The sequence below is a fragment of the Nannizzia gypsea genome, genomic scaffold (assembly GCF_000150975.2).
Source record: "Nannizzia gypsea CBS 118893 supercont1.5 genomic scaffold, whole genome shotgun sequence".
In the NCBI taxonomy this organism is placed as follows: Eukaryota; Fungi; Ascomycota; class Eurotiomycetes; order Onygenales; family Arthrodermataceae; genus Nannizzia; species Nannizzia gypsea.
This window is the reverse complement of record NW_003345197.1, coordinates 42346-64319: the sequence shown is the minus strand read 5'-3', so window position 1 is coordinate 64319 and position 21974 is coordinate 42346. Positions and strand designations below refer to the sequence as shown.

The following is a 21974-nucleotide window of genomic DNA, read 5'->3' as shown; positions in this document are numbered from 1 at the left end:
GACACACCTGTATCGAAAGTCATCTAAAGCAGAGATATAGGGTAGTTGTTCTTAGGCTAGCTGTTTACTTTCTATGCTAGATTACAGCTTTGAGTAGACAAATGTGGCAGCGATACTGCAAATCAAGAGAATCAATAACCCAGTTACGCTATAATGTTATTTTAACCAAATAGTCCAATGAAAATGACTGCCAGACGGTTATGACTGCTGCTATGGATGAGTTTGAGTTAAGTATCAACATATTAACATAATGGGTATAAAATCAGCTTAATGCCATCTCCCCAAGAGCAGGAAGGCCAGGCCAAGAATTAGATGCAGATGTCCAGGGGAAATCCCCTTTAGCCAATAATACATGATTTATCCGATACTCCATACCTCGACGGCCAGGACGTCAAACTTGGTGCCTTCGTCACTGAGCGGTTCGTTTCCAAATGTGAGGCAAGGGCTAGATACACCTTTCTCAAAAGAATCATCTAACCATAAGCCATAGTGTCCATCGCTTTGAATAGGTACTATTGTTAGTTTATTGACACTCCAGAGGGTTTGGGGCGGACACTTGAAAACGACTTACCCTCCGCCTACACTGAGAAATCCAGTCTCGCAAAATATCATATAGTCATTAACTCCGCTGTATGGAAACGCTTTAAATCTGATGTGCTCTGGGGTATGGGTACCACTTCTGCTGCTGTCTGCACGGGGGTTAGCAACTAGATTGACCCCAACCTGTGTCTGTGAGATGGGCGAGTCATTGCGCCCGCCTCCTTCTTCCGCTGTGGAAGATTGGAGAAGGGATTCTCCCCCATAATTTCTGGGGGCAATGGGCTCAGCCTCACCTCTAAATGTAGTATTTCTCCCACGAATATTGGTAGTATCCGCACTTGGAGGTGGAGGCAGGCCAGCTTGCTCCAAACTCTCGCGCAAGGACTGACCAGGTTTTGTACTGTTCCCGTTTGCAATAGTAGTTGGTATCACTGAAGTAGATGAAAGAGCACTAGCCCGCCAGAGGAAACATTCGCCAGTCCCGTAATAATGAGAGTCAGGGTGTGGTGCATCGGTAAGATAGGCACCGAATAATGAACCACCTGTAGTCGCCCCGCCGCCAGCAGGGTTGGCATTCCCGGCCCCAGGAAATGGAGACGAGGAGGCATCACGGACAACAAGAAGGTATCCAGCGCGTCGGCTTATTTCCGAGTGCTCTCTGCATTTATCATAGAGGGTAGATAGGGATGCGCCGTCCCGGTCGAGGTTGTATACCAGTTTCCATGTGTCCACGAGCTGGAGCCGAGGAGGAACCAGCAGCCTAATCTCCTCAGCTAATGACCGTGTAAGGAGCCGGCCCGTATCACTTGGAGAGCATTCGAGGGTAAGCGGCGTCAGTGGCGGAGGGTGGAACGGGGAAGCTGTGCGGCGTGGGGGAGTGAAAACTGCGGCGTCACTCATGGGGTTGAGCGAGCGGGCGGAGGGAGGCGGGCCTGGCTCTGTAAGCCGTCGATATATACCGGAGACAACATGGGAAACGGGATAGGTCAGGTAAGAAGATGTTGACTGCGGCGAGGGTCGCTGTTGTTGCGATTGCTGAGATCTAGAGTTGCTTGCCCTTGGGTAGTCGGAGCTATTTCCTGAGGTCGACGACATAAGAGGTAGATAGTTAACTGTTTTGGCGTGAACTAGTTAACGATTGCGGCGGTTAGAGAGGCTCTGCTTCATGGGTAGAAAGATGCCGGTTCTTTATTTAGTTATATCACTATCAGCTCTTCTGTCGAACCCAGGCTGGTTGAAATGTGTTAGTTAAATATCATCAACTAGTAACTTGAAAATTTAATAACAAACAACCATGTTCAGGCGAACCGTTGAATAAATAAACCAACTACTTAGTTCACTACTTAGTTACTTGCTACTGAGTGGGCCTCCCCGAAGGTATAATGATCCAGCCACGATAAATGCTGGGGTCTGGGACGCCGATATCCAATATTCAATATTCCATATTTACAGTGCAGGGAGCTACATAAAGCATACACGGTGAACAAATCACGATGATATTGGCCGCTGTCGTGATTATATACATCCTGGATTATCCGGTAATGCTGGTATCAACTTTTCGATGCACGCCATGGTGACGATAATATAATCAGGGGGGAAAGAAACGTCATGTTTTCGTCTAGTGTCCGTAATCAATCAAAATAAGTCCAAAAGCTCAGAATTGCTTTTCTTCTGTACGCCTTGACTTTGCGTCGAAGCGGGTGCAGGAGAAGCTGTGGATCCAGAAAGGTCAAGTCCTGCGAGGCCGTTCATCAAATCATTCCCGCCCATGTTTCCGCTTCCAGAGTTCGTTTCGCCTGAGTTAGAAGGCGACGGGTTGCTCCCGAAAACTCCCATGAGATCCTCTAAGTTATTACTTGACTGCGGAGGGCCTGCATTTGTCGGCGATGCGACCCTCATTGGTGTACCAGCTAGCCCTTCCAGGCCGGACATGCCAGCAGGTGGTTCTCCCTGAGCAGACGCAGGAGCCGTTCCGTCAAAATCAATGTCTAGTAGATTCTCAATATTATTCTGCATCTGAGGAGGTGCAGTGCCAGAGACTGCTGCCGCCGCCGCCGCTGCTGCCAGAGGGTTCTCTCGGGCATTTTGAAGTTGTTCCCTAGGCGGTTATGTTAGCGAAGTTGACCAGTGTGAAGGAGCAGGTAAGAGTCATCATACTCAATAGCCGCTTTCTGAACAGCATCTGCGCCATATTTGCCCTGTCCGACAAACTGCTCCGGGGGCTTGTGGTAGACTGAAGCTAGCGTGGATAGCTCGCCGAGAAGTTGTTCGAGAAGGTTGGGAGGAAGAGAGTGGATGGTGGTAACAATTGGGGGCTTCTCGGAAAGGACCACATTCTTGGGAGCATTTGGATCATTAGTGTTCGAAAGAAGTCGCCAATAAACATATGCTCGATCTCGGATATCTGGGTTGTCGTTCTCTTCTGTTGCTGCCTTCAAAACCTTCTGTACCAAACCTTGGGCCTTGTCTGGACGCTTAAGGAACAATTTGACCACTGCCGTCAAGATCTGCAACTGTGTCTGTATAAATAATTAGCAGTGATAAAATACTAACATACTTAGAAAGGGGTCGTCCAGCATATTACCTGGGTGAACTCTTCGTTAAAGCCATCCACAAAGCTAGCCAGGATATCACCAGCGTTGCTAATTTTTTCCGCATACTCTCCCACAATCCATATCAACGCACCCCTGGCATCTGGCTCGTCAAGCTCATCGATACACTGGCAAAGTGTAGGGATAATTCCTTCATATCCGGGATATTTTCGGAATATATCTTTGATCACTACAATGGCCTCCTGGACCACGTAATTAACCTTGGTGTTAATTAAATCTAGGAGGGTAGCCACACATTTCTCTGCAGTTAGTTCAATTTTGATGGCCGTTTGTCCAATTGCTCTGACTGCACGACGAACAAAGTCCATATCAACGTCTAGAGCATACTCCTTGAGCTCGGCTAAAAGCTGGTCCACGTTTCTGTCGTTCGCAATTCGAACCATGATTTCGAGTTTTTGAAACTTAAGGTAGGGTGGGTCGTTATATTTGCAAAAGAATACCCTAAGCTCTTTGTCTAGGATATTTGGTTGGCTCTGTAAGAGAAGGTCGATATTCCTCAGCGCAACGTACTGGACTTCTGGGGCAGACGACACAAGTGTAACTAAATTATGTGAGTAAACAGGTCCTCGACACTCACTCCACATTATAAGCGGTTTTTGTACATACCTAGGGGAGGTGCCATTTTCTTGAGATAAGATTTGGCAATATCGGGGTTTATGTACTTCATGTGTAAAAAGACAACTTTGACCGCTGCGAGGACAACACTGGCATTTATATGTTGGAATTGAGGTACAACTCGTTCGCATATGTTCTCAGATTCCTTTTGGTCCTTCGGGGTATAATTGGCAAGATTGGTGAGAACTGAGACTCGGCCCCATTCAGTACACTCATTCAGGGCCATGAGCATCTTCCGGAGTGTGTTTGGGGTAATCTGCAGAGCCTTGGTTTCCGGTGCCGTTTCGCTGATCTCAGCAAGGGCAGTCACCGAATTTGCAACTACCATCGGGTTCGGATCACCGATCATTTCTTGGAGTGCTTCAAGGAAACCGTTCTCGAGGCAGAGGGCGGGATTGAGATCAAATAGCTTCGCAACGCATATGGCAGCGGTCTTTCGAACATAAGGAGACTCATCTCGCAATGTTTTGCGCAGTGGTTCTTCCATATAATCTACAATTTTCTCCACTCTGATGCAGCCCATCGTCCGTATGGCGAGGGCTCGAATCAAAGGATTTGGATCCTCTGTATCTTGAACGAAGGTATTGACGGCGAGAATGCAAAGGTCAGGGTGCGATTTGGCATAGTTCCTGTACCATTAGTTAAATAAAATCGTAACCGCTAGTATTCCCAGGGATGGGCAAAAGGCGCCCTTACATCAGATAGAGGTAGACGAGCTTCTTCTGGTCAAGATCCGCGGTGGCTATATTTTTGAGGACATCGGGGAAAAGCGAGGAGACGTCTTTGCCCAGGGTCATGGCCATAATCGTCTTCTGAATCGATTCCTTCCTAGAGAGGAGTAAGCACGGCTCCGCCATCAATTGCTGCAACGGCCAGAATACCTCTCGTATGCATATTGCGATCTGTAATTACCAAGTCAGCAAGTAGAACTCGGTGTCTTTCGGGGGATTCCATATCACCATACACTAATCCAGCTCTCAGCTCGAACGTCTCGCCCTTCCGTGGAGCCGTAAAGGCCCCCCTTATCCTATTAACAGCCATGGCCGCGAGCAGGCATCAGTAACGCTGTAGTTATACCAGGTGGCTTTTGGTGGTGGAGGGGCTTCAGCTGGCCGGCGATGGGATAGCGGTTGAGCTGGCTCTGTCCTGGTATTCGGAAGACCGCCGATGGACAGTACGGGTATGTTGTGACAGGAGGAAAGATGCTCTTCTGCTAGATGAGAGAGCGAAGGTTGGTTGTTCGCCAAATTGATGGCCTTTCGATGCTCCAGTAGTTAGGTCACTGTAGTTAGCCAGAACACTCGCTCCCCTTTGTGCCCAGGCTGGACTAGTTAACTAGCTAGCAGAGGAGTGTACTCCATAAGTATATGAACGAACTGGCCACAAATTAGGAGCTAACTGCCTCAATAGCTCGTATACTCGTACTCCTTCACATATACCATAGTAGGTATACAGTGTCTTTTTGTATATTGTCCAGTATTTCTATTCCTACGCCTATTTTCGATCTCTGCTCTGGCCCGGAAGCCTATCACGTGATCAAGGAATTAGCCCATAACAACAAATTGCCAACAGCTTCGAAGCAACGGCTAGAGCAAAGATCCTCAGGACTTCTCTTCCTCATCTTTCCTGGAGACGATAGGGCTGGCTGTTATGGTTCAAACCCTGCCTTAACGAGTGCCTGGAATGCTTGTTCTAACGCGGTAGTAGGCCAACCTCCCTAACCTTCGAAGGCTCTTTGTCGAGGCGCGGACGGAAGCTGAAGAAAATGAGTACTCCAGGAATGCTGTAAGACAGACGCCTGTTCACGTTCACGGACACTCGAGATATTATTATACTAACAGCAGGGCAGTTCTATAACCTCGTACTCTTTATATCGTCAGTTGCCGTATTCAGCCTTGTTGCGCAGCGAATGAGCGGCGGAGGGTCATCGAAATGAGGACATCCATGGATAGACACGCCATCGATGACCCATCGTGTATAATATCTACTAAGCTGCTTCCTACAGCTGCATATATGGCATCATGGCTTCGTTAAGACGGGCATATCAGATACTATACTGTACAGGTAAAGGTATCAATCAGACTCTGAGTCCTGGTCATCTTGCCCAAGAAAGTCCAACTGCTTGAAGCTCTTCGCAATCCGTCGACTTGAACGGCCAGCCTTGGAAGACTCCCCTTCCTCGTCGACATTAGCTCCCCATATCTTCGCGCCTTCTTGAGCAGCCTCCAGGTCAGCTTTGAGCTCTCTGTCTTCGCGGATTCGATTAGCCTTTTCGATCGAATATCTCCCATCCATACCAGCATCCTTGAGCATGGACTTTAAATGCCGGATCTTCTCCTTTGGAGTACTGCATCCCATGAGCTCACGGCCCCATACTTTCCGTATTCCACATTTGACTAGCCAGCCTTGCAGTCGTTTTATTTCCGCCTGGTCTGGATCTTCCGGGACAGCTTCCTTCCGTTTCTTCTCTGACGTGAGCTTCTTGCCTTTACCCTGCGCAACGGTTGGGCCGGCGGGTTTTTTTCTCTTGGGTTTGGGTTTGGGCTCTTCGTCAATGAGCACTGACATTTCGCTCTCCGAAGCCCCTTCTGCATCCGCAACTTTGGCTGCCTTAGTTGCCGCTCCTGGTTCGGATGTTCCGTCGTTATCATCAACACTATGAACCGAATTGTCTTCCTCTGAATCGGTGATGGCTTTGGCAGCCTTTTTGCTTCTAGACCCTTTCACCGGTGGCGCTTTTGATTTCTTCTTGCTCACTGGCTCTGGGTCACTATCCATCTCAGAAGATATGCTATCATTCTCTTCCTCTGATGGTACTGTAGGTGCCTTCTTCCGTTTCTTGGCAGGCGTTGAAGCCTTTTGTGTTTTTGGGGAGGCCCGCTTCTTCAATTGAGGCTTTTTGGGCGCTGCGGCAGGCTTTGGTGGTGGATTTTCCTGTATTTCCTAGACTCCCATAGTAATCTTAACATTTGGACACTCAGACACAAAACCACAGGTGAAATTCCCTCAAGTCAAATAAGATGGGCGCGTACATACCACTTCATCCTTTATTATCTCATCGCTTTTCCGTTTCCATTCTTCATGGGCTTTGAGAAAGCCTTGCTCTAATCCCAGACTTTGCTCTGTTGCCAGCCGCACACGTTTCACTGTCAACTCATCGAGATTTCCGGATCTGTATATGTTTGCAACGGTATCCCTCAGCCCTTGCTCTATATCTTTCGCGCTTCGGAAGCCAGACGTGGATCGCGTCTCTGATTCAGAGTCTGACATTCTAGAAGGCAGAAAAATCGGGCGTAGACTGCGTGCTATTGAATTCGCCTCTCTAGCTCCGCAGGGATTAAATAATTGACTAGAGTATCACCGAATCCAAAGCCCGCGGTATGATTGTGGTGAGTAGCAGAAAAACTGCGACGCGACCTACGGAGTAGTGGTTAGTTAGTTAAATAACTGGCTAGTTGACAACAACTTAGGTAGCTGGCCGTGGGTCGCAACAACAAGCTTGGCACAAGATGATAGACACGAAAAAGAGGGACCTTCAAGGACAAGCGACATCCACTAAATTGGATATAAAGGTAGGTTGTAGCAAAATGAATAGACGCTTTGTAGGTAGCTGATTGGTGATTGATTGGTGATTTTAAACCTTGGAAACTAGGTAACTATTTAAGTTAACTATTTAGACGGCGATAAGAACGGCGATAACAAATTGTGCTGCTTAAAAATACACTCATGGCCTAACAGTCTGGGTAGTTATAGGACGGACGAGGGCGTCAAGAGCTACACTAGACGCATAGAAGAGCAGGTATAAAGACAAAATTATTGGCCTTCCACCTTTCCTTGTTATACCTTTAATCATGGCGGACATACTCAAGGAACAATTGAATGCTATTAACCAGCGAAATACGTCCACCAGCGTACCCAAAGAGAAGAACGATGAAGAAAAAACCCAGAAGCTGTCAAAAGGCATTGTACTGGATAAGGATGGCAAGCCGTGAGTATTGGTCTATCTATCCAGAATTGGAGGAATATAACTGACGCTCTATGTCGCTGGGATAGCTGCCGAACCTGCACCTCCATCGCAGACTGGCGGGCGTTGACGAAGATGAAAGCCGGTGCTCCATCCAATACATCATCACCTTCCCCCAATTCCTCCTCAATAGCAAGTGCAGCATCCGCAGCCCTCCCCAGTACATCAAACACAGATTCTACATCCGAAATACCCAGCGATTGCCCGGCAGATGTTGAGGCGTTAGGCCGAAGTACTTGGACCCTCTTACATACCATGGCCGCAACATACCCTACCACTGCATCACCCCAGCAGCAAAACGAAATGGGCCAATTTATGACCTTATTTTCAAAGTTATACCCATGCTGGGTATGCGCCGATGACCTGCGGACCTGGATGAATCATCCAAGCGGTGCTAATAAGCCTAAGCTCAGTGGACGTGCGGATTTCGGTAACTGGATGTGTCTTGCTCACAATGAGGTAAATCGGAAGTTAGGGAAGAAGGAGTTCGATTGCTCCAAGTGGGAAGAGAGATGGAGAACCGGGTGGAAGGATGGGAGATGCGATTGATCCTATCTACTGTGGCTGTAGTCTTGTATAGCGCTTCGAGATCGCTGGTTGGTTTGTGCAAATATTATTTACAATGTTGGCATCATTTACGCTGACACCGGATACAGGAGGCGATAGAGGCATGGTTTATGTTACTGTTGACTGTAAAGATGTACCATAGTGTTATATTTAGCAAAATCTCCTACTTTTATACCCATACAAGCATTATTTACGTCCTGCCCCCAGCTCCGTTTAGTAGTTCAAGTTACAGACTACATATCGGGGGATCTTCCCCAGATTTGCGGTTGAATAATTAGCAATGCCTGCCAGGATATGCAAAAACAACCAGGTCATCACAACGCGTGCGTATTAAACATCTATATCTTGAACTTCATATAACTAGGTTCGCCTTCGAAAAAAGGTAGATACCTGAAATTAAGTGCAGGAGGAAGTGAACAAAACTTTATCAAATTTTGCCCAGCTAGCTCTGGTATATTAAGCATTGGCTGGAGAACGTATAAAAAAGTCATGGCAATCCCCCTCCCATCATAAAATCAGTCAATCATGGAATAAGACAGAAGCAGAGAAAGTAATCTAGTGCTGTCCTGGAACGTATAATCGCAACCCACTTGCAGGAGCACCAACCGCCGAAACTTGACAAATTGTGCAAACGGAACCCTTGTACTGTTCATGATACTTGGTTCCAGTGTAGGGGCATGACACGCTCGGAGAGCCACTATAGATCGGAGTATGCGAGGCAGCGCAAATGTCAAATTCCGCAAATTGGTCAAATTCAATCTCAATAGCATCTTGTGGGTTTCGTTCACACTGAGCCTTTATCTTCTTTGCCTGTTTGACAGTAAGTAAAAAGTAAGATGACGCGAGCAATAAAAGGATAGACTTACCTGATCAAGGAGCTTGGCTGAACCACCGTTTGCAATCATCCTGTTGGCGAAACTGAGGGCAGAGGAGAAATTTTGGTTGGTATAAGCAAATTTCATTGCTGCCATGAGCGCCAGCTGTCGGTGAGCAACTTCAAGCTTTGGAATGGTAAAGTAGGCAGACAGCTCGAGGCTTCTCTTAAGATTTTCAGGTGTATCAGTTGGTAAGGCTCGTCGTTCGAGCTCCATCGACATGGCCAGTATATACTCCCTCGCCGTGGAGATGATTTTCTTAGCCTCAGCAACATGCGCCTCTGATGAGACAGTGTTGACGAGAAGGGAATGTAGTATACGCTGGAAAATTATGATTCCATCTTGAAGCTTGTTCGATCGCATGGCAGCATAACCCTCCTGCAAATCGACACTGGCAATGGTCTCTAGACTTCGGGGGATAATTGGAAGTAGCCGGCGGGGGTCAGTTTCATCAACGGTACGGCGAACATAGTTTATTATCGGGGGAAGAGCAGGCGTTGCTGGGAGGTAAGTTTTGGAGGCTTGGTAGACCTCAAGGAAACGTGATTTCAAAGGCTCAAAGTTCACGGCGCCAACTTGACGATTTAAGAGCTGCATTGCTGACTCGAATGAGCCGGCTGCAACATGGTCGGCTGCAAGCGGTGAATTGCGAGACCATAATTCAGCTTCACTGCTGGACGGACCACTTTCCACGTTTTCGGTGCCAAGAAGGTCGGTCTCCTCTTCAATTTGGATATCATCTCCCATGTCCCACCCAGCAACATCCTCCTCCTCTTGCTCATCGCCTAGCCCAGCCTCGGCGCCGCCAAGCTCGCGTTCGCCATCTAGGTCGTCAAGGCCGTTGGTGCCTTCATCATCAGCTCCCCCAACTTCACCCAGGAGGGCCTTCTCAAAGGATGAATGAGAAGGAGCCTTTACAGGCCAGTTGGATTTAAATGTCTGGACCACGACATTAGGAGCTGGTTTTGGTTCGCCTAGAGTAGGAAGACTTATTTGGTCCTCAGAAAGCCCACTAATTTCAAGGATAGACTGGGCCTCTTCCACAAATCCATGGCTTTTGGCGGTGAGGTACGCCAATGGCACTACGTAATGCCAGGGTTAATACAGAGGCTCTGTGATCACATAAATGGAAAACTTACAAAGATCAATTTCCTTGAACAACTGTATCCTAGCTTCAACATCGTCGAGATAAAGGGCGTTTTGGAACTGCGAAGTGAAATCACCTCGGTGCTGGGCGATCTTTGCCATACGAGAGAGCTTCTCCTGATCGCCTGTGGCGAGGTAGAGGAATGACAATTTATCAAAATTCCGTTGCCTCTGGTAGGTCATTTCCACCGTTTGATTGTTACCATGTGCTAGGGCTTCAGTCCCGAGTCGAGCCCAGAGCTTGGGGCGGTCAAGGGTTTTGGCCATTTCGATTGCAACGTCGATGTTGCCGCACTCTAAAGCAAGTTCAAATCTAGTCTGAGGGTCTTGAACAAATTGAAGAGCAATCTCAGGGTATCCTTTCTTTTGTAGATACGAGATTATACTTTGCCCAACAAGACTGGATGTCTTGATGATTTGAAGCATCTCCTCGTAATTCCTTTTCACCAAGGAAAGTTTGAAACGATACTCAGTTGGATCGATTGCGAGAACAGTTGGTTTCGCAGTCCTGTCCAGGCAGTATACCTTTCTAGCTTTAACGCGAACTAGATATAGAGTCTGGTCTAAAGTGCAAACAATACCATTGTCACTAGAAAAAATTAGTATGATATGAAAAGTTGTGCATGATTTGAGAACTTACCCGTTGAGAAGGGAATACTTGACGTGATTAAGAGTAGAATAGAGAAGCACACCACTATCATCCCAGCAAGCACTCTTGATTCGAATAGTTTCATGGAGGGTGCTGACATGCTCCAAGGTTTTTGTGGCAATTGTGACATTGTGCTTGCTTAATAGAGCAACGTAGAGCCCATCATTTGACCACACTACATACTTCACACCGCTGACGCTCAATTCTGCGAGCTGTTTCTTCTGTTGGATATCAAGGAGAACCACAGAAGTTGGTGTAAGAAGCAGGAGGCAGCTAGTTCCGCCGAAGTGGATGTCGGTAGTGCCATGAGGAGCCTTTATCGTTTTGGTGGTGGAGTTGCTTAGATCCTTGATATCTATTTGTTGTGTGGACTGAGTGAAGATGGCAAATCTGTTGCGGGCAACGAAAACTGCAGAATTTCCATGTCCGCGCTTCACATCAGTTGGTTCTACTGCACCAGTGGAGTCCCGTGGGATGTGAATCAGTTCGTAAGTGCCGTTATCGGTAGGAGAGGTAACCAATATGGCACGTTCAGCTGGGTTGTACGATAAAGTTCTAGCGGGTACCCAGGGGCTTCCAAGCTTCTTGAGAGACAGCATGGCCGGGGACTCGGCGTTTTTCGTAAAGTCATAAGAACGGAGGAGCTTGTCCTTAGTTATGTAGAAAACTTGATTCTGGTATAAAGCAGAGGCTGGACGCTCCCGCTCAAGCTTGAAAACCATGACACCGGTGTCATGTCCTGCAGCAAACAAATTAATCTCTGGGTGAGCCGCAATCATCCAGAAGCGGTCTGCATCCCGCTTGAATGACTGAACTGCAGTTCTCTTATTTAAGTCCCAGACTCGGATAGTTTTATCTTCACCGGCGGAGAGAATCAAATCCTGGTGCGGGTGGAAAATACAGGCAGAAGCGTTCTGGAAATGGCCACGGCATGTATCTACTTCCCATGCCTTCGTTTCTATAGCAGGTTAGTAAAACTTTCCTATGGCGAGATAGAACCCGAAACATACCACTCATCCTCCACAGTTTAATAAGGCGATCATCGCCAGCAGAAACAATCAGGGGCAGAGTAGGATGGAATGCAACCCAATTCACACCACGGTCGTGACCCTCCAAAACAAACTTGACGACTGCATCGGTGTTCCCGAACATGTCTGCTTGAGCTGGGTTCGAACGAGCCATTTGCTCTTCGAATGCCATCGTACTGGACGGAGCAGAATGTTTCTTACGAAGCCCAGAGATATCCCAGACACGCACTGTCTGATCCAGGGAGGCGGAGACGACGAGATCATCTTTTGGATGGAACTGTGCACACATAGTATAGTGATTGTGTCCGGTCATGGTACAAACTGTGCATTCATATCAGTAATATCCTTTTCAAAAGCGATTAAAAGGCGGGCGTACTTAAAGACCGGTTTTGCCAGTTCCAAATACGAATGGTCTGATCATCCGAACTGGAGATGATCCATGGAAGCTCGTGATGGAAGAAGACCGTTCGAACATAGTCTAGATGGCCATTGAGAGTAAACAAGCACCTCCTGCTCTGCAATGACCAGACCTTAATCTTATAATCATCACCTGCAGAGACGAACAAGGGCTGGGTTTTGTGGAAATCGACACCTCGAACGGGGCCATCGTGTTCTTCAAACCGGTCAATCAATGTTCCCATGCGGTAATCCCACAATTGGATAGTCGACGAGTGAAGGGCAACCAAGAGCCATGGTCTTCTCAAGTCAGTTAACATAAGGAGCTCACACTTGGTATGGTGGGCTGGTAGTTATCTTCGTGCTGACCTTTTTGGGTGAAAGGCAAGGCCCTTTGCTCTAGATGACTTCGACTCGAACTGCGGCAATAAACAATAAGAATCAATATGAGATAAATAGAGAAAACGGGCCAAAGTCGAGGGCATTGAGGAAGTACCTTTGTGAGCACGTTTGGAGAGGTGGACTGCATTGTTATCACGGGGAGTTGGCCTGGGCCAGAAAGGGAGAAACTCTAGGCGCCGACCAGAATAGGGAATGCTCAGTTAATTCGGAGCATCGATATCCAGGTCGTAACAGCAGGAATGACAGGCAAGGCTTGTTGTTGTTGTAGTTGTAGTTGTAGTAGATGACAAGCTTGCCTTTTGCCGTTCGTTGCTTTACGTCGTTCTTCCGTACGTGGACTCTTTGTGGTTACGGATTAACTGTGCTTATATAATCACAAGCGAGTGGGCCCCCGGGCTCCTATTGGTTGCCGAGCCTCCTTTTCACCAACATCCAGAAGTTGCCCTCATTCAACAACTTGAGATTACTTTTAGGCGCTGGATCTAAAGCTTTTTATGACTTCTGGAGTACTCTGTTTTGAATATCCGTATGGGCTGGTTAACTGGGCAATGTTTCAAGTCCTCGCCCTCTCCTGTTGTCTGCCTGCGCATTTAACCAAGCCAATCAAAATCACACCGTTTGACTATGCTTGATCTATAGCCACAAGCTATAACTAACTAACTCCGGATATATAAAGCCCTTAGAAGTGCTAGATGTTTGTGTCACCATGTTAGATACAACCCATTGAAGGTCTTGAACCCTCGTTTCCCCAACGCTAACAGAGACTTTCTGCATACAAGACCCCTGGGGCCGATAACACTCTGTACCAAAGTTATCCGGGACCTACAGATGGGACATCCCAGTATTGACAGGCCTTTTGGTTTGCTCCAAAGTAACCATTGACAGTCAACACAACCTTACTGACCGCAAGCACGTGATACATATCGGGCCCCGGGGGCCTGGGCAGGTGTACTGCAGGGTGGATGGGATGGGTATGACGTCAAGCTGGATGTAGCAGCTTGACGTCCATTAAACCGCTTCAAACAGCCAAAGTGGTTCAACGACACCCAAATACCTTCAAATCCTAGTCTATTATGCCCAATTAATTGCCATATAGCGCGCTAAATTCATACACGATGGCAACTCGTATGTCTACCCGACATGCAGCGGCCAAGGCAAATGAAGCTCTGCACGAAAATGCACAGCAGGGCAGGAGGAAATCAGTCGAAGCAGGCCAGAAACGCAAGGCTACATCTAAGAAAGACGTTCCGGAACCGAAGCGAGAGAAGCATACGAAAGATGACGCTCAGAAATCCGCAGATGACGCAGTAATAAAAGAGGAGCCCGCGAGAGATACTACATCCCACAGTGAGCAAGAAAAACGGGAGGCTAGGAAGCCACAGGCTCATTATGCATATGTGAAAGACGAGGAAGCTGAACAATCAAGCGAGGTGAAGCCCTCTGATGTTCCCTCTAAGAAAGAACCAAAGGAAACCCCAGTCACAAAGTCAGAAGAAAGCTCCCGAGATGCGGGTATACCATCCAACATTATGGAGGAGGGGATCATCTATTTCTTTTTCCGGGGTAAAGTTGGCGTTGAAGAACCAACAGGCCTTGACGAAGTCGCCCGCACCTTTATAGTCCTGCGTCCACAACCGCTTGGAGCTAAGCTAAGCGCCGGGCTCGCTGGGGGTGGAAACAACTGTCGACTTCTCTTGCTGCCTAAGAAAACAGTCCCCACATCGAGCCACGAGAAGTACATGGGGTTTGTTGAGAAAGCAGGGACCGACTTGAAGACTCTGAAGGAATCGTTCTTGGGTGAAGAGTATGAGACCAAGACGAGGGGCACGCAATTTTCACCCACAGCTACCCCGTTAGCCGAAGGGGTTTATGCGCTTACCTCTACCCCAAGGACTTCACACTTGGCGTACATCTTGACTATACCAAAAGAGCTATCCCAAGTTCAGAAAGATTTTGGTCTACGGGAGAAAGGTTCTTTCATTGTGGCCTCGAAGAATCCCAAGTATCCTGGCCCCTCTAGTGCAAGGCTACCAAAAGCACCAGACTATCCACAGAGGTCAGTCCACGACCATGTTTCCTCGCTGCTTATTGCTTAGACATAACCATCTGACGTTTCGTTTTTCTTGGATTGTTTCTCCCGCAGTGTGATGGATGACTTCCGCGATCTCCGCTGGGTTCCTCTTGAGCCAAAATTTATTGACTATCCCAATGCACAATTTATGATGCTAGGCGAAGCGCAAGGCCACCTGGGCAAGGGAGGTATGACCGAGGGGAAGGCTCTAGAACAGGAGGATGCGGGTGAGGAACTCGAGCACCTTGAGCTTGAGAATGAAATACGGGCTGGGTCGTTAAATGGTAAGCTTACCCTCACTCTCTAGGACAGGGATTTGACAACGGCGTGCTCAACCTTGCTCCCCTGAAAGTGTTTTTTTATATATTATTATGATATATACTTGGAAAGCATGCTAACTATACACTTAACTATACTGACCAAAACACAGAGAGTGATAAGGTTTTCGAAGATCTTGGACTCAGCGCAAAGCAGTTTCCGCAGGTTCCAACGACGTGGGAGTAGTTAATCCAGGGTTAAGTATATGCTTGATAGTATATGATGTATGAATGATGCCCCCTGTCCATGGTTCAATCGCACAGTCGACTTTGGCAGTTATCTAGCTGCCACCACTAGCCAAGAAAAAACCCCCGGATAGTTACTGCCAAAAAATCACTTGTTCTTCTAGTTTGTTTAACTAGGTCGTTACCTACGTACGAAGTATTTAGTTACCCAGCTACTTAGGTACCTAGGCAGTTAGCTACCCCCAGTTAGGTAGTCAGTTAATATGCACATGTTGAGAAGCACCCCGAAATTATTGACAGAGAAGCATAATTCATACATGTACACTGGCTAGGTAGTTGAACAAAGGCATCGATCTCGCTTTCCGATCTTTCCCCACGGGCTCCAGCAAGGGCTTCCTTTCGTTTCGTTTCTTTTCTTTTTCGCTAGGGTTAACTACGATCCTTTCGCTGGCCCAATGGCGCTGGCCAGACATGGCACGACATGCACCAAGGCACCTTGCTCACTGTCGACATATAAAAACGCCTCGTGGGAAACAAAAGTCGGGTCCCAGCTTCGGCCGCTGACTCGCTAACTCGAGGGCGGGAATGCTTGTCTGGCCCTTGCGCTGCCGCCGGCGGTGGGGAGCCTTGCCACTGTGCGAAGAGGCAGAGCCCGCAGGCAGCAAAAGGGCCGACGATGATCATCAGGGCCGAGAAGAGGATAGCTAGAGAGATTGACCGCGTTATTGGTGGACGGGAGCTTGAGAGCTCGCTTGCTTGCTATCCATTCTAAAGGCAGATAGATGGAAGGGAGGCGGCCGGTGAGGTATATATAACGATGGGCTCGTCTGCAGCACTCAACCTGGATGGAGGGAGGAAACCAAACCGATTCAATTAACAAGTCGTGTCGTGTTCATCATGGTGTCGTCTTTGATATATACGCTGTGCGCTGTCTCTGGCCTTTTGGCGACTACGGTCAATGGCCTGCCCAAGAAGGGCCCTCGCACGGAGACAGCTTTACCCATTGTGAAGCAGACTAAGTGCGGTACACACACATACCAGTACAACGGCCTCGTTGGATATGGCACTGTCCCATCCAACGCTGTTGACAAGTACGGAGATACCCTTGGAGGCTTTGGCAGCTCCATCGCGATTGAGCAGACATCGTGGAAGAAGAACTCAGATGGTACCTATGAGGGTATTGCCTGGGCTGTCCCTGACCGCGGCTGGTACGTCAACAAGACTGGTCTTCTGGCGACGTTCTAAGGCTGTATGTATATTGACTAACGAGGGCTGTAGGAACACCCAGGGCACCTTGAACGTGCAAAGCCGTATCCAGAAGCTCAGCCTGAAACTGACGCTGGCACCCAATGCCACCGTCTCCAACCCGTCCGGCCCCAACCTTGAGATCAAGCTGCTGGACACGCTGCTGCTGACGGGCCCTGACGGCACCCCAATGACTGGGCTGGACGCTGACTTCTCGGGCAACATCAGCTTCCCAGGCTTCCCCGGAATGCCGGTGGCTACTTACCCCGGAGATGGATTTGGAGGCAGCGGCACGGGCGGACGACGCATCTCGATGGACTCCGAGGGTATCGTGATTGGCAACGACGGTGCATTCTGGATCTCGGACGAGTATGGCCCCTATGTGTACAAGTTCTCGCGGGAAGGGCGCATGCTGCAGGCGATCCAGCCTCCAGATGCGTATATCCCCCGTCGCAACGGCAAGGTCAGCTTCAGCGCCGCCTCGCCTCCGATCTACGAGCCTGACCGCCAGACGAACCCAGAGGACCCCGAGACGGGACGCAACAACAACCAGGGCTTCGAAGGGATGACCGTCTCGCGCGACGGCAAGACGTTGTATGTGCTGATCCAGTCTGCGCTGAACAACGACGGCGGCCCGAAGAAGCGGTACAGAAAGCAGGCTCGCATGCTGGAGTACGACATCTCCGGCAGCACGCCCAAATACGCCCACGAGTACGTGGTGACGCTGGCTACCTTTGTCGACCCTCACGAGGAAGACCCGGCCAAGGCGACCATCGCGGCCTCGCAGTCTGAGATTCACTACATGCCGACGGGCGACTTCCTCATCCTGTCTCGAGACGGCGGCGCCGGGCGGGCTGCCGAGTACACGGAGTCTGTCTACCGCCACGCAGACATCATCTCCAAGTCAAGCCGGACGACGGACATCAAGTCGAAGAGCAACGACCAGGCCGACGGCTCGATCGCCTCGGACAAGGGCGTGCTGGACGAGGACATCACCCCGTTGACCTACTGCTCGTTCGTGGACTACAACATCAACTCCGAGCTGGGCAAGTTCCGCCTGCACAACGGCGGCGCGCAGGACGAGCACCTGCTGAACGAGAAGTGGGAGAGTCTTGCTCTTGTCCCCGTCGACCCGTCGAAGGAGTTCCAGGACACCGGCAAGAATGAGTATTTCTTGATCTCCTTTAGCGACAACGACTACATCACCCAGGACGGTGCGTATTTCCTTCTTCTTCTCTTCTTCTTCTTCTGATATGTACTAACGACTAGCAGGCCACCTGAACTTCGGCAAGTTCAACTACGCCGACAAGTCTGGCTTCAACGTCGACACCCAGGTGCTCGTCTTCCGAGTGACCCTCTAGGCGTGCTTGTGCAGCGACTAGTAGGTGATATATATAAACAATAAATATATGCCTAGGTAGGTATAGATGTAACTAGATCCGCCATCCGTCAAGCCGCCGCTTTGTATATAGGGAGTTATAGGATATAGTTCGTCAAGTATATAAGTAGTTCATGCCCGCTGTCTCTCTTTTCTTCTTCGGGATGCAGAGCCAGCCCCTTTTCTGCGACGTCAAACACAGCCAGAGGGTGTACCGCGAGTGGCCAGGAGTCGCTATTCTCGAAGCCGCCCACCCGCCAGTCTGTTTCATAGGGCTGTCTGTCCATCTCTCTGCCCATCTCTGTCTATCTCTTCCTGTCCTGTCTGTTTGTCTGTCTATCTCTGCCTGTCTCTGTCTCTGTTTGTCTGTCTGTCCGTCTGTCACTGTGGCGACGGTGGAGTTCCAGGCTCTGCTTCCTGTCCGTGGGACGCATCCCTGGCCGGCTGTCTGGCCTATCCGCTGCGTCCTCTGCGTCGTCTGCGGCTTCGCCTCTGGCCTCGCCGGCATCCACTGGTCGAGACTTGATGCTTGAGTAGCGAGAGAGTTTAGGCAGTGACAGGCCTGTCCGTCCCTGTGCGATAGCGATAGGAGAGATACATGGTTATAGTTGGCAGGGAAGAAGAGTCTTCGTCGTGTCTCGCTCGTCCTCTCGTCCTCTCTTATCCTCCTCTCATCCTCTTATCCTCTGGCCCATCCTGTGGCTCATCCAGCCGGTCTCCGCATGCAATGCAAGGCGCAGAAATGCGATTCCTGGGCGAGAGGAGGAGAAGCGCCACCAGGTAACGCAGCTAGAGCGCAGCCCCGTAGCATAAGCAGGCAGAGGAGAAAGAGAAGACGAAGAGGACTCGCTTCCCGGCGCATGTGAGAGTCTTCTCTCTCTTCTTCTCTGTCTTCGTCTTAGTTGACTAGTTGGCCGACCAGTCAGGCTTGTCCATGCGTATCGTATATAATAACTATTATTATCAACTAAACAAGTATCCAAGGGAGAAACAAGCCCTCGGCATCTCGAAGAATCCAACAGTCGACATGGATCTTCTGTTGAGTTGATCACGCCGGCCTTTTGTCTCCTCCTCCTCCTCCTCCTCCTCCTCCTCCTCCTCTTCCTCTTCCTCTTCGTCTGCTTCCTCCTCCTCCTCTCTTCGTCTCTCTCTCGTCTCTCGCTCGTCTCCTCTTGTGTGACCTGCCAGAGCCCGTCAAGCCGTCGAAGAGGCGGTCTCTCTCCGTTGCACCAGGCTTGACTTTTGCCCGGCGCTTCGCTGGGATATTTAGTCGTTTGTTTGGCCCCGGACTCCCACGGCTACAAACACGGCCGGGCGGACACATACAACACCCACTCACAGATATATAAATCTATATATATACCTACTGAGGACGACTTGAACATGCTTGTTTCATACCATAGACACCCCTTATAGCCACTGGACCCGGCTGAGTGACCGCACTGCCGCTGTCCGGGGGCGCCGCAACCTAGCACTGACGGAAACCCCCTTCGCAGAGGGCAGTCAAGCAAAGCTCAGCCAGACAGCCGCAGTCGAGCGAGAGACGAGACGACGGCCCATGGCTGAACCCGTCGAGCCTCTCGTCTCCAGCCGGATGATGGCAAGGCTCAGGAAGGCGGCCGCTGTAGGAGTCGTGGCAAGGTGCGTTGCGTTCCATGGCTCGCTCTCTTTCTTTCTCTCTCCCTCTTGTTATTTACTGCCTCCTCTCTCTTCACTTGCCGAAGTCTGTCTTGCTGACGTTCAAGCTTATTATTTGGATCAGACCACAGGAACCGGTCGCCTTGCCGCAGTTTGACTGCGACCACGATGACGTCGACGTCCCAGGCGGCGCTGCTGTCTCTTCTGCTACCTCGTCCTGCTCGCACAGCGGCGGTGCCGTTATAACTTCTTCATCCTCTACACGCCTCGACTCGTCTCTCCCCCAGCTTCCCCAATACAAGGCGTATGCTCACGGATACGGCGCTCGCAAGCTCTCTCGCTGCTCAGACTCTTCCTCTCAGACCATGTCCTCCTCCATCGGCAGGATAGGCATTCCTCACCGGAAGCGATCCGGCACTACCATCGACCTGTCTGTCTCCCTCAGCGAGAACAACGGCCTGGGAATATACAACAGTCTCGGTGGAAGAGACCGCGGCAATGACGATGGCTCCACCACTGGCTCTCTCAGTGGTGCCCGCCATTACCGTTCCACCAGCGGTGCGTCTCAGCTCTCGTTTGGAAGCCTTCCTCGGCCTGGTGGCCAGTATGTCCACCCCATGCGCCAGACTCCCCGCCCTTATACGCCACCGCTGGGCCAGTCAAACCAGATCTCCGCCACTGCCAGTACTGATTCGCACCTCGACGGCATACAACGCGTGACGGACTTTGACGACCCCGTTCCCACTAGCCAGGAACTCTTCCCTGGCTCTCCTTCCCCCAGCATCTACAACGAACCTCGGACTTCGGTTCAAATAGAAAGTGAGACCACCACTTACCCTCCGACAAAAACTCGCACTACCTCTCTCGGTCGTGTCTTCAACAGCAACAGCAACAACAGCCCATCTCCTCGGGACACCGCTCCTCTCTCCAGAAACTCTCTAGAATTCGGGCTGCGGTCGAAATCCCGCCGTCCTAGCACCGTAGATCCTGCTGCCCGCGCCATAGCCGTGCAGGCTGCTCGTCAGGCTTTCGAAGACCGAGAGGCTGCCAAAAATAGGAAGCGTGATGAACAGGTTTCCAAAGCCCTCGACAAGGAGCAGCGCCGTCTCCGCCGGCTGGAGCGTGAAAACTCGTATAACAGCTACACGGGCGGGAGACAGTCCATCTCCGACTTTACCTTGCGACGGCCTTCAAAGCTGAGTGAGAAGGACAGTCGCAGGAAGAACTCGGCTTCTTCGTTTGCCGATGATACCACTACGATCACATGGAAACCAAAGAGCCCAAAGAGCGCCTGGGTTATGTTCCTCACCTGGCTACGCACAAAGATATTTAAGATAGGGAAAAAGCTGAAGAAAGTAGGCTGACTTAGAGCATTTACCGATGCAAACGCCGCAATGCACTGAAACGACCTTTTTCTTCCTTTTTGCTACAAGGATGATGACTTTGAAAGCTGGGTCTGCCGGACGGGCTTGGTCTAAGGAAAGCATATTATTTTTCTTTTTTTTGCTCTTTTTAGCCTCATTTCCTGCCTTTTGTCCTTTCCTGCCTGTTTGCAATCGCGTTGCTTCTGGCCCATGGAACCAACCCCCCTAGGGTGGCTTGGTAGCCACCAGTGCTCAAAATGCACAGCTCCATCCCCAACCAGTGTCTGCGGAGGAGGTGCTTATTTCTCCCTTGCTTTGTTTTGTTTTTTCCTTTGTCCTTTGATGTCTCTCATGATGGGAGTGAGACCAAGCAGCATTCGGGGCTTTGCTTTGCCCACTGCATCTGTTGCTTACCTTTATGCTTCCTGTCTCGTTAACGTTGGTTGGTGTTCTGTTTGTTCCCTCAAGTACGAGCATCTATAGCGGGGTTTGCTGGCGTTTTACATCCAATTCTCCCAAACCTTTCAATGAATCGAATGGCTCTTTATCATCTTCTCTCTTTTTTCCTCCCATAGTCTTCGTCTCGTTGACGTTGGTTATTTGTTTATTTGTTTATATATATTTTCTACTTTCGCTTATCTCGAAAGTAAGAAAATAGCTAAGCATCGGGATGACATCATCAGTATTACCTAAATTCACGTGGTAGATTATATAATCCCAACTACGGCTAGCGCCAGAGACCAAAAATTTCAAGTACGGCGGACGAGACCTCAACAAAGTGCAGCGTCTTTTATATACGGCGGAACAAGGCAAGGAAGAGAACAACAGAGGGACTGGAAAGGCCGAAATACATAAAGGCAGGGAGGCAGGGAGGCAGAGAGACGAAGACGGTGGCAGGGCGGGCGCACCGAGGACCGAGTC

The 21974-nt window shown here is 49.6% G+C and overlaps 8 protein-coding genes across 8 annotated transcripts; 4 read left to right on the top strand and 4 right to left on the bottom strand.

Moving 5' to 3' along the window:
* Window positions 1-357: 357 nt before the first annotated feature.
* MGYG_05869 (oxidation resistance protein 1) lies at window positions 358-1635 on the bottom strand (the record flags this gene model as incomplete). The annotated part of the gene is made up of 2 exons (XM_003171274.1): window positions 358-499; window positions 572-1635. 2 exons carry the CDS (start codon window positions 1633-1635, stop codon window positions 358-360), a joined length of 1206 nt encoding a protein of 401 aa, XP_003171322.1.
* Window positions 1636-2175: 540 nt separating this feature from the next.
* Window positions 2176-4808, bottom strand: MGYG_05868 (hypothetical protein; the record flags this gene model as incomplete). The annotated part of the gene is made up of 7 exons (XM_003171273.1): window positions 2176-2638; window positions 2698-3059; window positions 3125-3693; window positions 3759-4396; window positions 4464-4595; window positions 4649-4669; window positions 4732-4808. The coding sequence occupies 7 exons, from the start codon at window positions 4806-4808 to the stop codon at window positions 2176-2178; spliced, it is 2262 nt and encodes a 753-aa protein (XP_003171321.1).
* A 1032-nt stretch (window positions 4809-5840) lies between these two features.
* On the bottom strand, window positions 5841-7037 carry MGYG_05867 (hypothetical protein; the record flags this gene model as incomplete). Its single annotated transcript, XM_003171272.1, has 2 exons — window positions 5841-6710; window positions 6804-7037. The coding sequence occupies 2 exons, from the start codon at window positions 7035-7037 to the stop codon at window positions 5841-5843; spliced, it is 1104 nt and encodes a 367-aa protein (XP_003171320.1).
* Window positions 7038-7618: 581 nt separating this feature from the next.
* MGYG_05866 (FAD-linked sulfhydryl oxidase ALR) lies at window positions 7619-8340 on the top strand (the record flags this gene model as incomplete). The annotated part of the gene is made up of 2 exons (XM_003171271.1): window positions 7619-7755; window positions 7821-8340. 2 exons carry the CDS (start codon window positions 7619-7621, stop codon window positions 8338-8340), a joined length of 657 nt encoding a protein of 218 aa, XP_003171319.1.
* Window positions 8341-8913: 573 nt separating this feature from the next.
* On the bottom strand, window positions 8914-12981 carry MGYG_05865 (coatomer subunit alpha; the record flags this gene model as incomplete). The annotated part of the gene is made up of 8 exons (XM_003171270.1): window positions 8914-9168; window positions 9225-10315; window positions 10373-10968; window positions 11020-11986; window positions 12039-12377; window positions 12433-12755; window positions 12822-12871; window positions 12949-12981. 8 exons carry the CDS (start codon window positions 12979-12981, stop codon window positions 8914-8916), a joined length of 3654 nt encoding a protein of 1217 aa, XP_003171318.1.
* A 988-nt stretch (window positions 12982-13969) lies between these two features.
* MGYG_05864 (hypothetical protein) lies at window positions 13970-15429 on the top strand (the record flags this gene model as incomplete). The annotated part of the gene is made up of 3 exons (XM_003171269.1): window positions 13970-14910; window positions 14998-15209; window positions 15356-15429. 3 exons carry the CDS (start codon window positions 13970-13972, stop codon window positions 15427-15429), a joined length of 1227 nt encoding a protein of 408 aa, XP_003171317.1.
* Window positions 15430-16325: 896 nt separating this feature from the next.
* Window positions 16326-18034, top strand: MGYG_05863 (hypothetical protein; the record flags this gene model as incomplete). The annotated part of the gene is made up of 3 exons (XM_003171268.1): window positions 16326-16636; window positions 16707-17887; window positions 17946-18034. 3 exons carry the CDS (start codon window positions 16326-16328, stop codon window positions 18032-18034), a joined length of 1581 nt encoding a protein of 526 aa, XP_003171316.1.
* Window positions 18035-19609: 1575 nt separating this feature from the next.
* MGYG_05862 (hypothetical protein) lies at window positions 19610-21053 on the top strand (the record flags this gene model as incomplete). Its single annotated transcript, XM_003171267.1, has 2 exons — window positions 19610-19692; window positions 19814-21053. The coding sequence occupies 2 exons, from the start codon at window positions 19610-19612 to the stop codon at window positions 21051-21053; spliced, it is 1323 nt and encodes a 440-aa protein (XP_003171315.1).
* Window positions 21054-21974: the final 921 nt, after the last annotated feature.